This window comes from Knufia obscura, assembly GCF_036327395.1.
Source record: "Knufia obscura strain CCFEE 5817 isolate CBS 148926 chromosome Unknown scaffold_18, whole genome shotgun sequence".
Taxonomy (NCBI): domain Eukaryota; kingdom Fungi; phylum Ascomycota; class Eurotiomycetes; order Chaetothyriales; family Trichomeriaceae; genus Knufia; species Knufia obscura.
The window spans coordinates 267,063-286,110 of record NW_027042704.1 but is presented as its reverse complement, the minus strand read 5'-3'; the positions used below and the strand labels follow the sequence as shown (position 1 = coordinate 286,110).

At 50.9% G+C, this 19,048-nt stretch overlaps 8 protein-coding genes across 8 annotated transcripts; 5 read left to right on the top strand and 3 right to left on the bottom strand.

Annotated features, from left to right (window-relative positions):
* Positions 1-220: 220 nt before the first annotated feature.
* PMZ80_010578 (uncharacterized protein) lies at positions 221-853 on the top strand (the record flags this gene model as incomplete). Its single annotated transcript, XM_064878967.1, has 1 exon — positions 221-853. One exon carries the CDS (start codon positions 221-223, stop codon positions 851-853), a length of 633 nt encoding a protein of 210 aa, XP_064725368.1.
* A 23-nt stretch (positions 854-876) lies between these two features.
* PMZ80_010577 (uncharacterized protein) lies at positions 877-2,685 on the top strand (the record flags this gene model as incomplete). Its single annotated transcript, XM_064878966.1, has 1 exon — positions 877-2,685. One exon carries the CDS (start codon positions 877-879, stop codon positions 2,683-2,685), a length of 1,809 nt encoding a protein of 602 aa, XP_064725367.1.
* A 482-nt stretch (positions 2,686-3,167) lies between these two features.
* PMZ80_010576 (uncharacterized protein) lies at positions 3,168-4,154 on the top strand (the record flags this gene model as incomplete). The annotated part of the gene is made up of 2 exons (XM_064878965.1): positions 3,168-3,907; positions 3,956-4,154. The coding sequence occupies 2 exons, from the start codon at positions 3,168-3,170 to the stop codon at positions 4,152-4,154; spliced, it is 939 nt and encodes a 312-aa protein (XP_064725366.1).
* A 141-nt stretch (positions 4,155-4,295) lies between these two features.
* On the bottom strand, positions 4,296-4,793 carry UBE2D4 (Ubiquitin-conjugating enzyme E2 D4; the record flags this gene model as incomplete). The annotated part of the gene is made up of 1 exon (XM_064878964.1): positions 4,296-4,793. The coding sequence occupies one exon, from the start codon at positions 4,791-4,793 to the stop codon at positions 4,296-4,298; it is 498 nt and encodes a 165-aa protein (XP_064725365.1).
* Positions 4,794-5,297: 504 nt separating this feature from the next.
* Positions 5,298-7,856, bottom strand: PMZ80_010574 (uncharacterized protein; the record flags this gene model as incomplete). Its single annotated transcript, XM_064878963.1, has 2 exons — positions 5,298-6,937; positions 7,850-7,856. The coding sequence occupies 2 exons, from the start codon at positions 7,854-7,856 to the stop codon at positions 5,298-5,300; spliced, it is 1,647 nt and encodes a 548-aa protein (XP_064725364.1).
* Positions 7,857-7,949: 93 nt separating this feature from the next.
* Positions 7,950-10,220, bottom strand: PMZ80_010573 (uncharacterized protein; the record flags this gene model as incomplete). Its single annotated transcript, XM_064878962.1, has 8 exons — positions 7,950-8,207; positions 8,666-9,119; positions 9,183-9,278; positions 9,328-9,445; positions 9,494-9,567; positions 9,618-9,690; positions 9,738-9,966; positions 10,017-10,220. 8 exons carry the CDS (start codon positions 10,218-10,220, stop codon positions 7,950-7,952), a joined length of 1,506 nt encoding a protein of 501 aa, XP_064725363.1.
* Positions 10,221-13,565: 3,345 nt separating this feature from the next.
* Positions 13,566-14,825, top strand: PMZ80_010572 (uncharacterized protein; the record flags this gene model as incomplete). The annotated part of the gene is made up of 2 exons (XM_064878961.1): positions 13,566-13,789; positions 13,841-14,825. The coding sequence occupies 2 exons, from the start codon at positions 13,566-13,568 to the stop codon at positions 14,823-14,825; spliced, it is 1,209 nt and encodes a 402-aa protein (XP_064725362.1).
* Positions 14,826-15,315: 490 nt separating this feature from the next.
* On the top strand, positions 15,316-18,630 carry PPX1 (Exopolyphosphatase; the record flags this gene model as incomplete). The annotated part of the gene is made up of 3 exons (XM_064878960.1): positions 15,316-15,678; positions 15,738-16,572; positions 17,135-18,630. The coding sequence occupies 3 exons, from the start codon at positions 15,316-15,318 to the stop codon at positions 18,628-18,630; spliced, it is 2,694 nt and encodes an 897-aa protein (XP_064725361.1).
* Between the last annotated feature and the right edge of the window lie 418 nt (positions 18,631-19,048).

Sequence of the window (19,048 nt, the reverse complement as noted above, 5' to 3'; positions counted from 1 at the left end):
AAGACGAATCCAGTGGGCCGCCGCACAATGAGAAGAAATCAATCAATTTCGATCATCACTAGAGGCGAACAAGGCTAACCTGGAGTTAATGTTACAACTTGGCACCATTGCAATCATCACCAGGAGTACAAAAGGTCGACTACAATCGAATAGGGATGTTAGTGCGGTATTGCAATATGCACAGGCCACTTCTGACAGTACAACCGAGATCAGCCGCAAGATGGACGACCTCCTCGTCATGCAGGAAGATTGCTCGCGATTCGACGAGCTCAGGCATGAGCTAGCTAGATTGCGTCAGCAGATGACCGCATTAGACACACCCAAGCATCAGAGTTTCCATTATTTTCTGGATCAATCGCGGTCGTACGCTCAAGCTCTACTGGAATCACTGGATCCTCCACCAGGATATGAAGACTGTCTGTCAATGTCAGAGCCAACGATACAGAAACATGAAAGTGGCGACTTTGATGACTCAGCGAGCACACTGGTGGCACCAAGTATTGTCATAAATGATGTTGACGAGGCTGCGTTCTGCCCGGCTTGTGTCCGTGGAATCGATGATGCCAGGCTTCGAGTCGCGCAAGCAAGAATATACGAGATGCAGAAGCAGTGGCGGACGTCATGGACGGAGCAGCTAATACACGAATTGGCTTGTCTTCAGCCCGCAGATGTCATATCAGCACGCAAAGATGCACATTGTGCAGACTCGTTGTCCTTGGATGATAACAGCCACATCGCACGACTAGCACACGAATGCGATGAGCTAAGGCTCCATAGCCAGCAGCTTATGGAGAGATCCGCAGTCTGCAGCAAAGGAGCGCAGACCGAGACGTGTCATGGCTCGAGTACGTGAAAGACATAAAGGCCCGACTGAAGATGGCAGGCATCAAGCAGACGGAGCTACAAAAAGATGTTGAGCAGAAAGCTCTGCACATGACTGATCTGAAAGACATGCTAGACAATTCGAAAAAGGCGCAGAGAAGGCTGCAAGCTGAACGGTCACGGGAATTGGATGAACTCAGGAATATGTCCCTTTTAAATCTGGAACAGAAACAAATGAGCATTACCGAGTTGCGACGGAGACTCCAGGTGGCAGAAGAACAGACACAAAGTCTTGTCGAAGAGGTCACTAGGGTGAACAAGGAGTCAGCAACGACAAGACTAGAGTGGGCCAACGATGTCGAAAGGCTTGAAGCCATCCACCACGAGCAGATACAAGAAAAAGTTACGCTTGCGGATCGGCTTCAGCAGGAACTTACACAGGCTGTGCAGCTGCAGCAAAGTCTCACTGATGCTAACAAGGAGCAACGGAGACGGCTAGACTGTGCGATCACTGAGCAGACGCAAGAACGCCAACGATTGCAAGAGAAACTTCACCAAGCTGATTGCGAGCTCGAGAAGCAACAGAGTCTACGTGAGGCACACGAGCACACGGGTGCTGGCAAAGGAGTCCAGCCTGGCATTTCACGAAGTGGCATGCAACACCGACCTTTCGAGCGAAATAGCCCAATACCTCTGATCGAGTTCCGTGTGCACGAACGCCCTGTCCAAGGCCTGTGCTTACGATTGAAGTCTTTCGTTACAGAAGCTCGTCCATTGGACATTCAAGCAGCAAGAGAGCCTCACAAGATTCAAGGTCTCATGACGGACATGCTGGACCGCCAAAAAGTCAAAGATATGTCATTTGGCATGCATAAGTCCATCGCCGAGATAGAGAGGTTGACGGTGGGAATGTGCCGTGACGTGCTCGAGGAGCTGGAGTACGACGACGAAGGAAGCTTTCTGCAGATTGGCTCATTACGTCTGGTACAGCGAACGCGTGTCTCTTACTATGGGCTCGGTGCTGGCCAGACCATTTGGCTGATGTTGCTTCCAAAAGCGGTTGGACGGTCCACTGTTTCCGGTTATGAAGAAGAAGGTCTGACTTATACCGATCCAGACACTCGTGACTTGTCGTTGTTATCGTTCGACGACATGCGATTCACTAACCAGCTACGCTCTGTCGAAGATGACGGGGAAGACAGCGAGCGCACCGTAGAAGAGTACAGACATGAGGAGGAGGATGAAACTGAATACGAGGATGAACCCGAAAAAATTGTCAGAAACCGAACTTCCTCCTTCAGAACTCAACCAGTAGTCGAAGTTGTCGTTGTCCAGGTCAAGCCTCCAAGCAGGTTTATCTACCTCAGGCCGAAATCCTACGTTCCCTGCAGTCAAGAGCTGGCTCAATGTGGATATGATCCGTCGACTAAAGTTCCGGAATTCATGACCAAAATGGTTCGACATCATTTGGAGCATGGCAAGTTCTTTGCCCAATCAGACCGGGTGAAGGAACTCGAAAGCAACATCAGGTTTGTGACCAGTCCAATGCCAGAGATACCTTTTCAATCCGAAGGCGGCTCGTTCTTGCAGCTTGGCTACCGCCGTTTGAAACCGTCGGACAAGATATCAAGTCTGTGGCTAAAGGATGGGGACAGTATCTGGCTTATGCAGCGACCACTGAGGACTGGAAGATCAGGAAAATTGATGAAGGACAAGTACATGACGTTCGAAGATCCTGCAAAGCAACAGCATGTACTGTTGCCTTTTCACGATCCGAAATTGGTCAAACATCCTGGAGCCGAGCAGAACAGGCAGAAATTGATCTATGTTAGACAGGCTTTCACTCCGAGTGATCCGATCTAAGGTCCCAATGTCTGAACTAGCAGACATTTGGCACTGTATGAAATTTACTGGCACCGAACACAGTCTCAAGAAATACGAATGAGCCAATACTATCTGCCAAGCTTGTCCGGCCGTGCGATATGTTCTAGTGTCGCTCTCAACCGTGGGACAGGAAACACAATGGCGGAAATTGCCATATGACGTCCACTCGCAAGGCCAATATGTTGCTCATAGTTTCAAAACCAGTGTTTTGCTCTAACGATGTCTTGGACCGGAGAGAGAACTCATGCAGAATATGCTTCGGACCTGGGCTGATATTTGATCGAAACAGTGTGAACGCCGTGTACGTGTCTCTACGTCCAGCCGTAGTTGCGGATTGCAAAGCCGCCAGTGACGTCGTGAACCTACTGATGTCACTCAGCTCAGGAAGCGAGAATATCTACACAAGCATAAGAACATCTGTCGTGTCAACCAACTCAGCTGCCCTCATAACCACATTCAAAATGTCTGAGAAACCCAAAGCACCCCCAACAGCGTACCCAGCCGACGAGCTGAAGGCACAGGACCAAGAAGGCAGCAAAGGTCTCGATGCTGTACTCGAACCTGGTGCTAACTGGACTCAACTGGAATTTTGGGATGATGAAGGTACCTCTCCATATCTGAAGGACTACGAGGGCCGCGGTCTACTCAAAGACAAAGCCGTCCTGATCACCGGCGGCGACAGCGGCATTGGTCGCAGCGTCGCTGTCCTCATGGCCCGTGAAGGTGCCGATGTCTCATTCGTCTACCTCCCAGAAGAAGAAGAGGACGCCCAGTGGACCAAGAAAGCCATCGAGAAGGCCGGCCGAAAAGTACATCTCATGGCCCTCGATATCACCAGCGAAGAGAACTGCAAGAAAGCAGTCGATGAGCACGTAAAGACATTCGGAAAGCTGAACGTTCTTGTCAACAACTCCGCAATGCAGGAGATCTGCCAGGACCTGAAGGACATCGACCTGGGAACCGTGGAGAAGACGTTCAGAACCAACATTCTGTCGATGTTCGCAATGACCAAATTTGCACTGCCACATATGAAGCGAGGATCGTCCATCGTCAACTCATGCTCTGTGGCTGCATACATGGGCAACCCCCAGCTGGTGGATTACAGCTCCACAAAGGGTGCTATTGCGACGTTCACGAGGAGTCTGGCACAGCAACAGGCGCCGAAGGGCATCAGAGTCAACGCGGTCGCACCGGGTATTATGTAAGTTCTTCAATCGTTCGTGTACAGGATATTTCTAACTTGTGTTAGCTGGACACCACTTCAACCAGCCACGAAGAACAACCCGCCTGAGGCTATGGACTCTCTCGGTGTAGCAGAGGCACCACTGCAGAGACCAGGCATGCCCATTGAGGTGGCTGTTGCGTATGTCTTCTTGGCTTCGCCAATGGGCTCATACTTCACAGGCGAGGTCATCCATGGCACTGGTGGCATTGAGATGCAAGGATAGAGAGAATGCACGTGTGATGCGAATAGGGTAGCAATCGTGATGACGTGAGGAACAACGAAGACATAAGAGAGAGGAGACCTTGACCATGTCACTTATCTCAATACTGAAACCTAACGTCCAATTGATCATTTGCTTCGATCATCATGCGACGAGGTAGCATCGAGTGCCTGCTTCTTCTATACTTGCTCTGACCACTTTCTTGTACTCGTCCAGATGCGTCAGGTAGAGACCCGCAGCCGCTTCGTTCAAGATCTCACCCTGAAGATCCGGATTGTCCAGCAAAGTCAGCAAGCATCGAACTACCATGCCCGCTGTTGCAACTGGGGCCCATTGACCGCTGCGCAGAATATCACCGCGCACGAACCCCGAAGAATCGACATTCGGATGATAAATTTCTGATGTAAACCTCGCAGTTGGTGCTTCAAGAGGGTAGCTGTTAGAGAACTGCAGCTCAAGCTCCAAGACGCCGCCTGAGTAGAGGCTGTCGGTGGCAGGAAAGAGTTCAACCTTCCATGTGGAGAGGTCGTCACTCGCGGAAATGAGCCTGAAGAGCTTTGGATTCTGCTCCTCGTTGTCCTGTTTGAGGGATTGTAGCTCGGCTATTAGGCGTCTTTGCCTGTGATCAGGCGGGACGGACATGGACGCTGCATCTGTGTTTCGTGGAGTGTTATCCTATCGGCTTGTGTGCGATTGATGATATGGGAAGATTCCAAGAAGACTGGTACGTAGTTATGTGCAAAGGACCAGTTCAGAGCATACGAGTAGTGCCTTCGGCAGGCATCATCACGTGATCGATGTGCTTGCGGGCATGTCCCAGAGCTTGTGGTTAGGTAAGGATGCATAGCGGACTACTCCGGTTAGGATTGCGGCTCTGTCCGGACAAGCAAATTGGCCGCTTATTGGGGTCCTGAAGCCTCCTAAGCCCTAAAGACATGCCGAACTTATGGGTTGAAGGGCTGTACTTTAGGCTTCTAGCCCCTGATGAAGCATAACCATAAAACCCGGCGAGTTCACTTGTCTGGACAGCGGCTAGCAACGGAAAAGGCGTATTTGCCATCAAGCGTCGATGAAGGACTCGCAGTATCGCAAGCGCTGAGTTTGAACGTCGTATCATTTATACTCGCTACCAATCCAGTATCGCAACTACTGCAAAAGTATGGCTATTGCAACAACAATGTACACTGTAGCGGAGGTGACGCCAGACATAGTGAAGCTCGCGCTAGACCCGGCGGTATAACTCGCGACTGCGTCCCCTGTCCCACTCGCAGCAGACGCCGGTGAGCTTGAAGTCGGGCTACCTGTATTGTCGCCTGTGCCGCTTTCATCTGCTAGAGCCGATATCCTCGTCACCACCGGATACATGTAAGACCCATCAATTGCCTCTGGCTGTCCAGCGAACAGGCGTAGCTGAGCTATGACCTGACCACCGCCTGCCGGAGCGGGAAGCCAGTTACTTGTCCAGTTGGCCGGTGGAGCAACGTCTGCCGGCTGCACGAGAATCTGGAACATCTCGTCGTCACTATTACTGCTGCTGTCGCTAGTTTCAGTATCGTAGATGCGTGAGCCGTCCGGGTAGGTAAGGTTGCTCCTGTCACCTAACGCATACACCTCGATGTCATTAGGGATGAGAAATGAATCGGCGTCGTAAGCTGTCATACTCCAGAACCCGACGTCCTGGATCGGAGGCTTGCCACTGAAGGTGAAGAGAATGGCTTCATCGGGACCCAGCGTCAGAGGTCCACCAGGTGATTCACTTGTGCCATTAGCCCAGTTGGGGTACACGGCGAAAGGGTTTCTCAGTGCTAGGTATCCTCCAGCAGCGATTAATGCGCGAAGGGCATAGTCTGTGCCGTAGATTCCAATAAGTTGAGGCGATCGCGCGGACCAGCCGTTGTTGAGCTCATTAGAGCTGCCAGGACGTGTCGCTGCGCCAGCGATCATGCTCACAGCGGTGGCGTTGGCGAGTGTCAGGTTCACAGACGGTGGAGGTGTGTAGGTGGTGTCCGATATGCCAGCGGCTTCTAGAGTTGCAGCTGGTGCTGTCGCAGGCGCGTACTGGGCAAGCAGATTCATGACATTCTCCGCCGGAGAGCTTGTTGCATCGAATGTATCGACCAGGGTCTCCAAGCGCGGAGCGCTCATGCTGGACGCGTTGTTTTGAGGCTCGACGTTTTGACTGCTGCATTCATTCTGCAGTTGGTGCACTAAGTCTAGATTGGTCGCGTTGAGACCCCACCTTACGAGCAGTGTGCCGTAAGTGGTAGGCGAAATCAAGTCCCCAACGTTTGCTTCCTCGCTCCCGTTGATCACTTGCAGGCCAACGTCGCTTCCATTGTCCGTCCTGGAAGACCTGATTAAGTAAGTCCCTGGCTCGAAGAAGCCACCTGTGCCGACGTTGGCCCAATTGACGCCAAACGGGTCATAGAAACTGAAGAGCTTGAAGTTTTCGGCTGGGATATCCGGGATGGTGATTTCGACATCAGACTGGGAAAGGTCGTAGATCAGCGTCGAATAGACCGTGTCGACGTTCGGTTTCACAACGGTGCGGTTCTTGGGTGTTGATAGCTCACGGGCGTGCGACCATGTGTTAGCACCACTACGTTCGAGTACAGGGGCGAAGAACATCTGCCAGGCAAGAAGCGGGTAGCCGTAGACCAAGGATGAGACTGTGGCATTCTGAAGGTCTATGGTAGCCTGAGCCGTGATCAGGGTGCATAGTGGGATAAAGAAGAGAAGGTGATACATTTCGCCTAGGTGGTTAAGCGAATAGAGCGTGTCCGTACCTACAAATGTCGAGCCAGAGAGAAAGCGAAGAAGGTACCTAAGTACCCTGATAACCTCGGGATCAGCATTATGCTACCAGTGCAAGAGGCTAACGAATGTATTAACGTGACACATTGATTAGCTAGTTAGGTAGAGACAGCGGCAACGTCTTCGACTTGCCGAGCAAGGTTCTCCGCAACCTGGCAGCGGACGCACCGCGGAAACTCCCCGTTTCTGGGGAACTTGGGGGCCAGAAGGCCCACTTCTTGGCTCTGCCTCGGTCCGGCGGTTGGCCGGATCAAGTAGACAAAACAATGAGTGACCCAGCTGGTGCCCTCTTGATAGCTTCTAAGAATATCCTCATATGCAATCGTTGAAAGTGTGTGTTACGTTCCAGCGATGAATCGTCTTTTTTTTCAGAAGGCTAGTGGTTCCATGTATAGGCCAGTGAGCTGTCGAACTGCTTCATACCAGTGCACTGTTGCGATTTGCGGACCAAAGTCCGAACATGAAGCTTGCGCCGATCGAAGTCAGACCATCGTCGTCCAAGGAAGGTGAGCTCTGTGAGTCATGTTTGGAATGAACTGACCACGACAACAATGACTCCTCTGCAACGGCACTTGTGAAGCTCTGAAGAACAAAGGGAAAGAACGACTTGACCTTATGCACAAATGGCGAAGGTGGATAGCATGTTATTGTCCTCGAACAAAGGCGTACCTGGTCGCTGCAAGTACTTAAAGTGGCAAGCTCCTGCTCCAAGCAACGATGACCACACACTCAGAGAACATAAAATACACTTGAGGTGTAACCAAATTCTAAGCTACACAATCCGAAGCCTATACGACTATTGCCACTAGAGATCGACTCACCGAACGGCCGAACATGGGTAATTCACAATCTACTCCATGCAGCCGTCCCGCGGACGACAATACCTGTCATATCTGCCGCAAGACATTTCCAGCCGACAAGATCCTGAACCCGAGCGAAGGCGACACGGTTGACCTCCCTGCCAAAGAACACGAGGTCTTGCTCTCAGATGAGCTCCTTGGCGATAGAGTCGTGATCAGCCTCAAATGTTGTGGTGGTAAGTGCTTGGGCGACAATTTCGAATTTCAGCGATTCAAGGGCTGTGACGCTAGCGAAAACCGTTCTGGAGTTTGTTTCGGCTGCAAACACGGCGTAGCATGTACGACTATATTCTGTCCCTGCTGCGCGGATAAGGTGGACGGTGATACTTTCCGACTGGCGGAGTCCATTGCGGGTGATCCTATGTTTTTGTGATTCCACAGCCTATGGTAAGGTAAGTAAGCTTGGAATTCATGAGTGTTTTTCGGTTTTGCTGTGTCTTTAGATAAGTAGGAATGATGACTCTTCAATATCAGCGATACCACTTCCTTCTAGGAGCGAATCATGTCAGCTTTTTGGCCGCAAAGTGAGACACAAGGCGTATCATGGTGCTAGTGTTCTTCGTAGTACTCGGATCGTGAGTTTGGAGTTGCAGGACAAGATCACTTTTCTTTGACTTCGGCGTCACTGTTTCTTTACTTCGGCTTTCGCAAAAGCACCAGGCTGTGCCGACATCGTCAGGGACGTCACAGACAGCATGCCTGCTGGGTAGCGACCAAGGTCTTCTCCGCCAGATCGCCGAAGGACCGCGAGTTCTGATTGTGTACACAAAAACCCTTGTCATTGATCTAACGCCTCGATATGTGTACAGTTGTTGTTTTCATGATTCCGTGTGGGCGTACCTGCTCTTCTGCACGGCCATGTCCATACTGGTGTCCCGTATGCGAATCCGATCGCGTAGGGTGAAGTATGATTTCATCGCTGTCATAATCGTTGCCTGAGCCATTACTCAGATCATCCGCCGGGCTAGCCTTTCTGTTCCCTCTTCTTCCGTTGCTTGTTACTTCTGTCGTATGTATACGAGCTGCGTCACGCTTGCCAGAGAAAGCTTCCCTTTCGCTGAAGGAGCGAAGTGAGATTCCATGCTTCGTAAGGTCATTGTCCATGGTGTTCTTGTGGCGAAGATACTGCTTGTTGGTACCCTGACCGTAGCCTGGGGCATAGCCATTTGACGGTCCGTAGCCCATTCGGGTGGCTGCCCCATAACTGTACTTGAGAGTTCTATCGTAGAAAGCTGCGAAGAGTGGCCGAAGAGCAGGTAGGGATGCGGCAACGATGCCAACGCTGAGTTCGATACTAGGACTGGTTAGTACGTGTTATCGGAATGTAGATGGCGTCCTCCAGGAAATCATCACTTACTCGTGCCATAGCCAATAGTCCGCATCCCACGTATAGTCTCGAACACCAAAGAATTGAAACTGCTTGACGGCTTTGACAGTGGCAGCTGATCCGGCACTTGCCATTTGTCAGTACTCCCGGCTTGTTTCGACCGGACGTTACTCACAAAAGTCCAAGACTCAGAATCAGCGAAAGTGTAATCTTTGTTCGCATGTTTGTATGCAACCTGACAACAATCGGTATAGGCAAGACTGCAAGCAGAAAGTCGGTAAGAATGTTGAAGACTAGAGAAGTTAGCAACGTGGATCTTTTTCTATGCCGCTTTACCATACCACTGTTATTAATTGCTAGCCCCTTGAAGACAGGGAGCGAGAAACACTTCGCTGTTTTGGCCAGTTCTCTGTCCCTGTTGATGGTCAGCCAATAGCTTATGGTAGATAGGTCATTCGAGCTCACCAGGTTGCAGCAACTGGAATGCAGTTGAAGATAATCGTGCAACTGCACGTGATGGTGAATGCAATCAGAAAAACTGTCGGGATTAGATGTCCATCCTCTTACCACTAGGAACGGACATACCGATGAGGCCTGCGAGGAACATCCGCTGTCGCTTTGTTTGCATAAAGCGACGGAGATTGAGAGCAACCGAAATTTTGACGAAGGTGACCGCATTCATATTGATAACGCCATGGATGAACATAATCTTGGTGAGGTGCATTTGTTGCTCCTCGCTGATATCGTCGATGTGCCATCCAATTCCTGTTTTGGTTTCCTCTACCCAGCACCCCAGAACCGCAGCCGCTGCGCACTATAGCTGGTGTTAGCGCACGCAAATGGGTAGATAGATTGTGCACTGACGGCTGTGAGCGCCATCACCCAGTCATCCGAGCCAAAGTTCTTCAACATGAACACTCGCACATAGAATCGAAGAACGACGACGAACAGTGAAATTGCTGTTAACGAGGCTGTAGTAGCAAGTATCGAGGGGATGTTGTTTTCTGCGGGAATGGCATCTCGTCGGCCGAGAACTGCTTCCATAACTGACGACGATGACAGGAACATGGTTATTGACGGTGACGTTGCGTCGCCGCACACTTTGCAAAGGGAGTAATAGAAGTCGGAAACCAAACGGCATAGAGCTCACATCTTGAAAAGGCGCATCGTGTCCTGCGACGTTGCTCGCTTGTTGCCTCAAGGTTTGGGTATTATTCGAGAGCAGCAAGACATCCAGACACGAGGTTACTCAGGCAAGGTTGCTTGACGACTTACCGTAGCTTAGAGGGTGTCACCTCCATTGTAGCAGGTTAATACTGCTTAGTAGAAACACGGTGGACCCCACTATCCGTTACCAGGTACCAGGTACGGTATACCTCCGCTATCAAGAATCCATCGCTGCGAAAAGTGGTGCTGCAACGCAAGAGCTTAGTGACTCCTGTGTCTTCCCACTAGCGATTAATGCCCCTTCGTTACGAACGCCTTCGCCATAACGGACGCCAGAAGTCTTCCTCGTTCAATTGGCGGCTTGTTGTAGACCTCAAGCGTAGTACGCAATAATACTCAGTGGGTAGGAAAAGCTTGGATGCGCCCTAGGAGACCAGTCATGAAGATCGGCACTTCTTGCACCCCTAAACCACAGCCTGCTCATACAGCATATGGAGACATCAGGACAAGGGAGAACACCTGCTTAATATACCGGTACACTTGGAGCTTTGTTAGGAGGTTGCATGACTGTTGTTGACTGCGGTCAACTGAGAGCCTTGTGAGCACAGTTTAAGGCTCATTTACCCAAAGCTCTGGCTGTGTTCGTGCAGTTACGGGGTTGTTCTGTCTTTGTTCCTGCAGGTACCAGCTTGTGAAGAAATGCCACACCTCGGTCTCAGATCGCCGGGGCGATGCGGCACTGCCAAGACAGGGCGGCCGGGAGATTTCGAAGCAATGATCGAGCTCATTGATGTCAGACTAACGTGACACTAAAATACGACTCTCCTGAAGTCGCCAGGTTCTTTGCGCCAGGAAGCGGTCAAGTGTGGCGTGCTTGTATTGACTTGTAGCTAAATGCGGCAGTCAACTGGCATGGGCGCAATGGATGCAGTAGGCATTGTATGCCTTGTGATTGTGCAAGCACGAACGTCCATGTCAGAGGATTCTCTGATACTTCTTTTGTGACTGCTATCGGTAACAGACTCGTTAGAAATTTGTCAGTAGGTAACCAAGAATACACTATGCCTGACATGAGTTCATACCGAGGCGGGATGGTGAGCTCAATTTGCTAAAAGGACTCCCTCAAGCGAGCACAGCCATCTCTCTTCTGATCGATGGAGACACATACATTTATGTACCATGGACGGTCAATGCAACAAAAGTCACCATATTTGGCGCCTTTAGCCTTAGAGTCCGGCGCTCGTTAGGAGCGGCGGTGCGCCATCCCCGTCGCATACGGCATTAGTGCGAACATGGCTTCTGGTGCTCAAGCTCTTCAGATGCGAACTTTCGAGAATATCGTCAAAACCGAAAAAGGACGAAGAATAACCTAGACTCTGTATCTATGGCGTTGGTTTCCTGGAGTACCCTTCTGGAAGCTCAATGCAAGAAGGAACACAAGCACGAAGTTCTTCAAAGCGCCAAGACCACTAGCGTGTCTAGTCTGTTTTCAACAGCATACAAGGTCTGTCGAGTGTCTTTCACGATAGCGCTGCTGATCCCCCTACGTTTACTTGAATGTAAAGACTGTACGATTCCCTAAGGGTAGCTACCACAAGTTGCCCTAGACGATCAGGCTCGATGCATGCCCCGAGCCTCACTAATTAGCTATAAAGCCCACTGTGACGACTCCCTATTATCCACAGCTGTCAAAGCCGCTAGGGCGTACACTCTAGGTATCACTTCGGGGCTGTTCCTCCGTAAAGCAGCCGTTCTTACGCGTACGGCGAAAAGAAGATCGACAGCGCTTGTGTAAAAGACACTGGACAGACCTTGTACTCCGTAAGCGAAACATCTGGCGTCCCCCAGGCCGCGCCATTCAAGCACCTCTCCCTCCTCGTCTCCCGCAATCTGAGCGACGATCAGGGTTCATCTGAGCGCGAAGCGTGGCCGCCTATCAACCCAACATGGATTTACCTATCGGCTCCATGACAACAGCATGCAATATGACATTTACTGCCCCGAAGCGACCTCCCATACCTCGAGCATGCGCAACTTGGCCTGCTAGTAACAATGTCAGCTAGGAGATTGCTGCACATACGGCTCATTCCGCGAAGTCGGAGTGGCTGGGGACGATCCTTGCTGAGACCCTACTCAATGGCTTCTTCCGGTCACCATTCCTCAAGAAGAAGGAGAAGACTGCACAAGACAAGGATAGCGAAACTGGACAGTTCGGCAGATATTTGTGCAGCTTGAGAGATGGTGGTCTCTGCAGCGCTTTCCTGCTTCAGGCGTCGAAGCCCGACGCGCTGCAGTGGCTGCTGGCCCATAGTGAACGGGTTGCTTCTCTTGCATGTATGCTGGCGCCGTCCTAAGGCCACAAAGTGGGCCGTGCAGGAAATAACGATCGACGCGGAATTTCTGACCATCTTGACACACGCGACCGTCGCAAGGCTTTGAACGTGGCAAGACCGCCATCGTGCGCTCTCGGCTATTAGCAGACCAGATTTGATGTCTTGAGACTCTTTGCGACCTCTCAAAGAGCGACGGAGGCTGCGAAATGTTGCAAGCCGTGCGATCTTGGGGCAGACTTACGGAGTACAAGGTGTCGGGCGTGTCTTTCACAAAGATGTGGTCCCACCTTACGGACAATTTGGCAGGCGCGCATGGAGCCTTTTTAAAGACACGCCCGACACCTTGTAGTACTCGAGGTCTTCTGGAACATGGCACTCTAGGTTGTTCGACTGACTCAAAATCCTCCGGCCGCTAAGACAGTGGAGAAAAGACACTCCGGGAACTAGACGTATCCATAACTTCACAGAGGGCTCCCGATGGTCGCAAACTCAATTTGAAGCAGCCGGCTTTTGTATCTTCTGCCTGTCAATATTCCTCCGCGCCAGCAAATAGCCGATTCCATTGTAAATTCACTGGTATTGTAGCGAGACGCCTGCTAGACGCATGTTGCGGGACGAGAGGCAGACGATATTACAGTGCATATGACTATCGGACGGCAATATCGGCAAAGGTATTGTTACCTGATTCGGTCGGGATATACTCTTAGGTCTCCTTTTGCAAGACATTCCTCCACCTCCTCCTGCAAGTCGTTGCGACATATAAAAATTCAGTCTGCTGCTGCAGTCGTTCCAACAGTCCCGGTGTGGGAACTTGTGCAAATTCTTGCGGGTTATATTAATAGATTCTCGCAGCCATTCATTTAGCAGGTTACGACCGTCCATTCATTTTTGCTTTTCTGTATCACTTAGCATAATGCATTTCTCTACCCTCTTCACTGCGTTGGCAGCAGTGCTTGGAGCCCATGCTCTACCAGCAGCGGAAGTGTCGTCGAGCTCGAAGTACACACCAGCTTCAACATTCTCAACCGATCTGCTGGCTGCGCAAGCTTTAATCACCAAAGGCCTTCACAGCTTCAAGAATGGCTGGTCGGACAATTCACAATGTAGTCCAACCAATGTTGCTATCCGGAGAGAATGGTTCGTGTATCCTGGCGGCCTCCCGAGAACTCTGTACTGACTTATCCCCAGGTCTTCCCTCTCGCTGAAAGAGCGGAAATCGTACATTGATGCTATGCTTTGTCTTCAATCGAAGCCAAGCAAAGGCAACTATGGCTTCAACACCAACGGCACTTTATCCGGTATCAAGACGCGATATGATGACTTTGTTGCCGTCCACATCAACCAGACACTGGAGATACACGCCACCGCCAGCTTCCTGCCATGGCATAGATACTTCACCTGGAACCTGGAACAAGCGTTGAGGAACGAATGTGGTTACGAAGGGTATCAGCCGTACTGGAACTGGGGGAAGTACGCCCAGGACCCGATCAACTCGCCGCTTTTCGACGGCAGTGAGTACAGTATGTCGGGCAACGGCCAATATGCCGAGCACAATTGCACCGACGCCCTTGGCAATGGCATCAACTGCATCCCTCCTGGTGAAGGTGGTGGCTGCGTGACAACTGGTCCATTCAAGGACTACACTGTCAATCTCGGTCCTCTTTTCCCAGGTCTTCGTCTTACCGACGGCAGTCTCACTGCAGTCAACTCATCTTTCGAGCACAACCCACGATGTCTCCGCCGTGACATCAATCCTTGGGTCAGCTCACAATGGAGCACCGATGCTGAATCCTTTGATCTAATCAAGAACTACAAGAACATCACCACGTTCCAGAACCACATGCAGGGCGACTTCCCGAACGGCTTCTTCGGTGTCCACTCTGCTGGCCACTACACCATTGGTGGCGACCCAGGTGGTGATTTCTTCGTCTCGCCCGCTGAGCCAGCGTTTTACCTGCACCACGCTCAGATTGACCGGACATGGTGGATGTGGCAGAACTTGGATCCTGCAAACAGAATTAACGCTTACGATGGACCTACGATCGTCTTCGACGAGACCAGTCCTCGGGGCAAGCTGACAGACAACCTCAACATGGGCAATCTGGGCACTTCAAGACAAGCGAAAGAGGTTATGGACACCACACATGGCCCTCTTTGCTATATCTATGTGTAGTCGTACAGGCGACTCTAAATACCATGATTTCAGCGAGCATGCGTATCTGTTAATAGAAACTAATATCATGTTGAGACGTCGGTATCGTTTCGGCCGCCATGCATACCATACCTAGTGAGCTTGCGTTCGTGTTTGACCTGGAGTGTCGTAAGTCATGATGGTTGTAGCAGAACGAAGTAGATGGTCGTCAACGGACAGCCTTCTCCCCGATACGACTATAAGCCGCTTGACCTCCCAAATTCGTGATTGAGAATGGTCACGTGAACTCTATCGGCTTATCACTGCTCCGAAAGCGACCATATCTTAAATCCGGGCCTTAAACGACCGAGACACGTCTCGCTAACGTCATGCAGCCGCTAGAATTCTGCGAACGCGTTTCGCAGAAGGTCATGCGAGGTCACGATTCACAAGATGGCAATCATGTCTTTATCATGTAGCATCTCATCTGCTCTGACGAGTTACAGGACTAGGCGGGTAAGCTTCGACGACGATGGGCGCCCTACGCGTCTCAGCTCGACGGCTAGCTAAAGCAGCAAACCCTGGCGCCAAATTCCCTCCCCAGTCAGTGCGGCAGCATCTTGCTGCTCGAGCAAAGGAGCGTGGCACTTCACTGCCTACAATACCGAAATGCCCCTCCCCAACATGCGAATGCGCAGACATGCCGCCAGACCTGGATATAGATACAACGAAGACTCTGGATGGCACAATGGCTGCGTATTCTGAACAGATCCTCATATCGACTGGTCAAGCAGATTGGCAGAGCAAGATAGAAGACGAGAAGGACACAGCTCCTTGGGGCAACGTGGTGTCTGAGATAAAGGATATGCTTGGACCCAAGGGGCGGTTTCACGATGTGGGTAGAAGCTTAGATACATGCTGTGCGCTGGAGCTCCAGCTAACAAGGTACTATAGCCATATCGCAACATAGTCGTAAGCACGTCTTCCTTCGAAGGCCCATCCGGTGATTCAGAAGGGTCCCAAGCTTTGCTATTTCCCTCCTTTTCGGTCGTGGACGGCATAAACCCCTCTCAGTCCGACATTGCGCAATTCCTCGAATCCTTCGTCACTTCAAAACGGGACCCCGGCTTGAGTACTGTTCGCCAGAAAGAGTCAAGGACGACGAACGATGGTGAAACATCGAGTCTCCGTGCAAGAGGTACTATCCGACCTATTTCGACACCAACAATTCTGGTATGCAGCCATAACTCGCGAGACTCTAGGTGTGGGGTACTTGGGCCATTGTTACATGCAGAGTTTGTGCAGTACATCAACAAAAGACATACATTACGCAAGCAGGTGACATCAGAAATGGTCGTTTCTGAAGCTGAGAACAGTCAAGGAACCAAAAGTTTTGCTTCGCATCCAGTTTTCAGACCAGATGCAGTGGACCCGGGAAACGAGAATCAGCAGCCGATCAACGTGGGGATGATCTCACATATTGGTGGGCACAAATGGGCTGGCAATGTAATTGTATACGTTCCTCCGGACTATCAGATAAATCCTGTTCAGCGTGCACATCGAGGAGCTAGGCCGAAGGATGAGACAACAAATAATTCTGCCGAGCCAGTCGTGCATGAGGATGAACCTTTGTCGTCCGGCGACGCGTTGTCTAACCTCAGCCCGCTGGCCGGTAAAGGTATTTGGTACGGCAGAGTCCAGCCGAAACACGTTGAGGGTATCGTTGAGCAGACCATTGGGCATGGTCAGATCATACAAGAGCTGTTCAGAGGTGGTGTACATAGGAATGGTAATCAGATCCGTTTGTGAGCCTTAGTGGAACAGTCACGCGGGGTGCCTAGTCTCTGTGTTGGTTCGGATTCTTCCTCAGAACAGACGAAGCTTCAGGATTGGAAACGTGTACAGTTGACGGCAGCGGCCATGCGGGGCGACAGCAACGGACACCTGCACCTTCCACTCTTCAGGCAGAAAATCAATCTGGCCACTTATCTGCCCGGCTAACCTGAGCAGAGCCCGGGTACTCCTTCTGGTAAGGGTTTTCAGGCATTGAACGGACACCCATCTTGAGTGTGATATGTAGGCCTACAACAAGTTCTGATGTGTTCTGAGTTCTGGTCTGGGGAGCTCGCCAGTACATCAAACATTACGTAAGCAGACAAGAGAATGACGTAGGTGCAAGAATTTGAAAGCTTGTAGCTTCCTCGCGTTGCGTTACTGCCCACACGCGTTTGTAGTCGAAAACATCCAAGAGATCTGTCAAAGCCCGAGCGAGCTAAGTGTGTACCGTGTAAATAACTCAGTCGACAAGCTCGGTTTACTTCAGGTACTCGAGCCGCGCTCGGTCTGTACAGGGATTATTACTCCGCAAACGTTCCTCCGAGCAGATACTCCAACGATTCGAAGAGTTGACAGTCTCACCCATCTGATGCAGCTACCACTCGAAGACGAAGATGAAATGCGGCTTCCAGGGTTCTCGCTCGGTCAAGACTTGACCTCGTACCTGTCACAGATCCGCAAAGTCGTCTTCTCACAGACAGAGCACAAGCATGTGACTCTTGTGCTAGGAAACCCTTCATGTGATCTAGACAGCTTCATCTGCGCATTCGCGCTGTCATATTTCTACAACTCTCGACCTAATGCGACAAGACACCATAAAAATCCGATATATGTGCCGGTGCTAAATCTGCCATATATTGAGACTGAGGATTTATGGAGACTGAGACCGGAATTTGGCGTTGCTATTCGTGGGGCTTTCGATGGCTTGACGCCGCAATCCAAGCTAGAGCAGACGCAAGAGGCTGTTGAAGCTCGGAGGCGGCGTGAAAAGACTTTGCTCGAACAACTGGTCACCGTGCACGAGCTGGCGAACAACGAGAAGACTTTGCCTAGCTTACGACACGCCTTCCAAACATCAGATCGTTATAAAAGCGAGGAGTCGCATGAGAAGGTGGATGTTATTCTCGTCGATCACAATGCGCCAGCGATCGAGACTATAACAGATGAAGATATTCGAGCTCGCTTCGATGTAGTGGGCTGTATCGACCACCATGTGGAGGAAAACTACGTGCCTAAGCAGGCAACCCCAAGGGTCATCAAGCTAGGAATCGGCAGTTGCACTTCCCTCGTGACAGAGCATTTACGCAACATCAATCTTTGGACAGCTCACGAGGATCACAAGAAGCTCCCTGGCTTCACCCAGATGTCGCGACTAGCTTTGACCCCGATCCTGATCGATACTTGGAACTTGAAGGCACCCGGTGACAAGTGCTCAGACCTGGATCGAGAGCAGGTAGCATTTCTCGACCCTCAGACAGGTGATGATTTCGACCGGGAAGACCTGTTTCACCAAGCCCAGACGGCCAAGTACGAATCTCTCAATCTGCTTCGGATGCAAGAGATATTCGCACGAGACTACAAGTCGTACGCTGAAGAGCTCGAGGACGGCAGCGTTTACAACATTGGCATTGCTAGTGTATTTGAAGATCTGGAGTGGCTATCGAAGCATGCCAAGGGTAAGCAGGAGCTTGTCCAGGAACTTGTCAAATATGCTCAGCATGGCGAGAAAGTTCTAGAGGTCTTCGGTCTTCTCACAAAATCAGGAGACCGTAAACAGGTGGCTATCTGCAGCTTTGGTGAAGCGGGGAGAAAAGCTATCACTATTTTCGAGAATAGCGCCAAGGAGCTTCAGCTGAAGGACTGGACCGAAGACGATACTTTATCGAAGCAGCTGGATGAACAGGTTGGACCCGGGGCATGGAAAATCTGGTGGATGGGCGACATAAGCAAGAGTCGCAAACAGGTAGCACCTCTGCTTCGCAATGCTCTGAAGCAGACGACGGGGTCATAAAGTGCGACACTTGCGGTAGGAACATAAAGGCACGCATGGCTGCATCCTATGCTGTTGTCGACGATGCTGGAGACGCAAGCAAGTTGTCCTAATTTCTCGTTGGCTCAGCCGACCGCGTCGCGAGGAAGTCCTATGGCGGATCTTCGGACCTGTTGTTGAGCAGACCTAATTGCAGAGAACCAGTTCTCTGGCTGTACAACGAATATGCCTGTCAATGCTATTTGGCGAACATATTGTTCGACTTCATCACACAAATAATGAGCCGGATCGCTTTCTGCTGCTCTACACTATCCATCCCTACTCAATTACAGATAGCTGATGCCTGAATATTGCGCGTGCGGAGTCACGGGCGCACGTTGTTTCTGCCTAAGACTGCCAATTTCAGGAAAAGCGGCTCTAAAATTGGGACCTCAGACCT